This window comes from Leucopleurus acutus (assembly GCF_964270905.1).
Source record: "Leucopleurus acutus genome assembly, chromosome: 1".
NCBI classification, from domain to species: Eukaryota; Metazoa; Chordata; class Mammalia; order Artiodactyla; family Delphinidae; genus Leucopleurus; species Leucopleurus acutus.
This window is the reverse complement of record NC_139142.1, coordinates 20,668,243-20,671,038: the sequence shown is the minus strand read 5'-3', so window position 1 is coordinate 20,671,038 and position 2,796 is coordinate 20,668,243. Positions and strand designations below refer to the sequence as shown.

The 2,796-nt window shown below is 58.0% G+C and overlaps 1 protein-coding gene across 1 annotated transcript; it reads left to right on the top strand.

Moving 5' to 3' along the window:
• Positions 1-334: 334 nt before the first annotated feature.
• LOC309957251 (spermatogenesis-associated protein 2-like) lies at positions 335-1,898 on the top strand (the record flags this gene model as incomplete). Its single annotated transcript, XM_082832403.1, is given in 2 exon segments — positions 335-1,450; positions 1,452-1,898. Coding segments are annotated over 2 exon segments (1,563 nt in total).
• Between the last annotated feature and the right edge of the window lie 898 nt (positions 1,899-2,796).

The following is a 2,796-nucleotide window of genomic DNA, read 5'->3' as shown; positions in this document are numbered from 1 at the left end:
GGCCAGCCCAGGGCGTAGCCGCGGCTGGGCCTCCCTTTGGACCCGACTCCGAGAGACATCACTTCCTGGTTGGGTGTTTCCGGGTCGCCGCGGCCCCGGGCTACTGGTGTCTGTTCCCTGCAGCCGGCCAGAGCTGCGAGAGCCCAGCCGGGCCTGGTTTCGGTGGCGGCTGTGGCTCCTTCTTGCTCCCCTCGGCCGGGGCGTCCTCGGCGGCAGTGCAGGGAGCACTCTGCTGGTCCAGGCAGGCGACATATCAATGCTTTTAGCAATGTCCCTGCCTCTGTCTCAGAAGCCATGGAGGAAATAAGGTAGCCCCGTCCTTGGATCGGATCGGATGGGGAAGCCCACTTCAATGGATGCAAAATATAAGGATGACTTATTCTGGAAGTACATGCAGTTTCATGAAGGCAAAGTGGACACCACCCCCAGCAAGCAGCAGCCTGGCAGTGATGAGTCCCTGCGGGTGGCAGCCTCGACCCTGCTCAGCCTGCACAAGGTGGATCCCTTCTATCGATTCCGGCTGATCCAGTTCTATGAGGTGGTGGAGAGCTCTCTGCGCTCACTGAGCTCCTCCAGTCTGCGGGCTCTGCACTGTGCCTTCAGTGTGCTCGAAACAGTGGGTGTCAACCTTTTCCTCTACCCGTGGAAGAAGGAATTCAGAAGCATCAAGACCTACACGGGCCCCTTTGTTTATTACGTCAAGTCCACATTACTGGAAGAGGACATCCGAGCCATCCTGAATTACATGGGCTATGTGCTCAAGTTGGGGACTGCGTACAAGCTCAAAGAGCTGGTAGAGACCCTCCAAGTGAAGATGGTCTCCTTTGAACTCTTTCTGGCCAAGGTGGAGTGTGAACAGATGCTGGAAATCCACTCCCAAGTCAAGGACAAAGGCTACTCTGAGCTGGACGTGGTGAGCGAGCGCAAGAGCAGCGCGGAGGACGTGCGAGGCTGCTCAGATGCCCTGTGGCGGCGGGCCGAGGGCCGGGAGCACCTGACAACCTCCATGGCCCGCGTGGTGCTCCAGAAGTCGGCCAGCGAGCGGGCAGCCAAGGACTACTACAAGCCCCGTGTGACCAAGCCCTCAAGGTCGGTGGACACCTATGACAATTACTGGGAGAGCCGGAAGCCGCCCCTGAAGACCTCGTTGAGCTTGCGGAAGGAGCCTGTGGCAGCAGACTTGGGGGACGACCTCAAGGACAAGATCAACCGCCCGTTCCTCTCGCTCCTGACCATGTCCAGCTCCCCCCACGGCAGCCCGGATGACCTGCCATCCCCCTCCCCCAACAATGGCCTTGGCTTGCTGCGTGGCACGTACTTCTCCGCTCAGGAGAATGTGGATCTGTACACAGACTCGGAGCCCAGGGCCACGTACCGGAGGCAGGATGCCCTGCGGCCAGATGGCTGGCTGGTCAGAAATGACGCCTACCCCATCTACCAGAAGCGCTCGCCCCCCCGCCGAAGAGTCCGCCCTCTCCAAGTGCCAAAACTGCGGTCTGTCCTGCAGCTCCTCCCTCTGCCAGCGCTGCGACAGGCTGCTCACCTGCTCCCCGGCCTCCAAGCCCGGCGGCTTCCCCAGCAAGGCCTCCGCCCACGACAGCCTGGCCTATGGGTCATCTCTGCGGGAGAAGTATGCAGGCCAGACGCAGGGCCTCGACCAGCCGCTGCACCTCCACTCGAAATCCAAGCCCTCCCCTGCAGCCGCCTCCCTCTGTGGCTTCTGTGACCGCCCGGGGGCCGCCAACACCTGCACGCAGTGTTCGAAAGCCTCCTGCGACGCCTGCCTCAGCACCTACCATTACGACCCCTGCTGCAAAAAGAGCGAGCTGCACAAGTTCATGCCCAACAACCAGCTGAACTACAAGTCCGCCCAGTTCTCCCATCTCGTGTACAGATAGACTCGACCTTGCACCTCCCTGCTACAAGGGCTACACCACTGACCTTTCTGGTTTCATGGGGAAGAAATGTTAAGGCGTTGATCCCAGAAGCAGAGGCCTGCACTTGACCATGTGGTTGTGGGGGGGGGATCCTGTGGCCTGCTGTCCCACGTGGGAGTTCCCGTATCGACTCAGATATGTCAGCTGATGGCTGCTTTGCCGCCTGGCAAGAGAGACGGGTGGCACTTGCATTCAGATTCATTTTTGCTAATCACTCCCTGTTCCGTTCTTTTGTTTTTGTCTCTCAAAGAGGATCTCTATCTCTGGGACTCTTGCCATGCCGACTGCTTCCACGGCAAAGCCAACTTGGACTGGGAAGGGCCCTCCAGGTCCCCTCCAAACGCCCACCTGATGTGGTGAGCTAGAGACCTGTTGGCTTGTGAAATGAGCCCTCCTGCCACACTGGGCCTCATCCACTGGCTCAACCCTCCACCACAATTTCCCAAACACGAGGATCCCCGGCGGCAGCCCCCCCACCCAACTTCACTGCCTCTCCACGAATCGAAGGTGACCCGAGTCCAGGATTCGCTTAATGTCATCCTGTTGCCTCCACAGCTCAGTTCAGCCTTGGGGTTTGTGAAGTTGGCTCTAGCGCTCTGAAGAGTGGACCTTCCACACTGGGACTGACTTCTCCCCCCTTTCTGTTGTTTTCACATGCCTCTCTTACTTTACTGTAAATAGATATTTTTGAGATTTATTTTTAAATAAATATTCAACTTGCTGTATGTTTCAAAGTGGTTTAAACATTAACGATGTAGCTATTTATAAAAATGCCCCGGGTTCTTTAGTCTTCCAGGGGAGGGGCTCATGCCCTTCCACCTTGTATCCTCCACTCGCCACAGCCCGAGGGTAGAGTGGA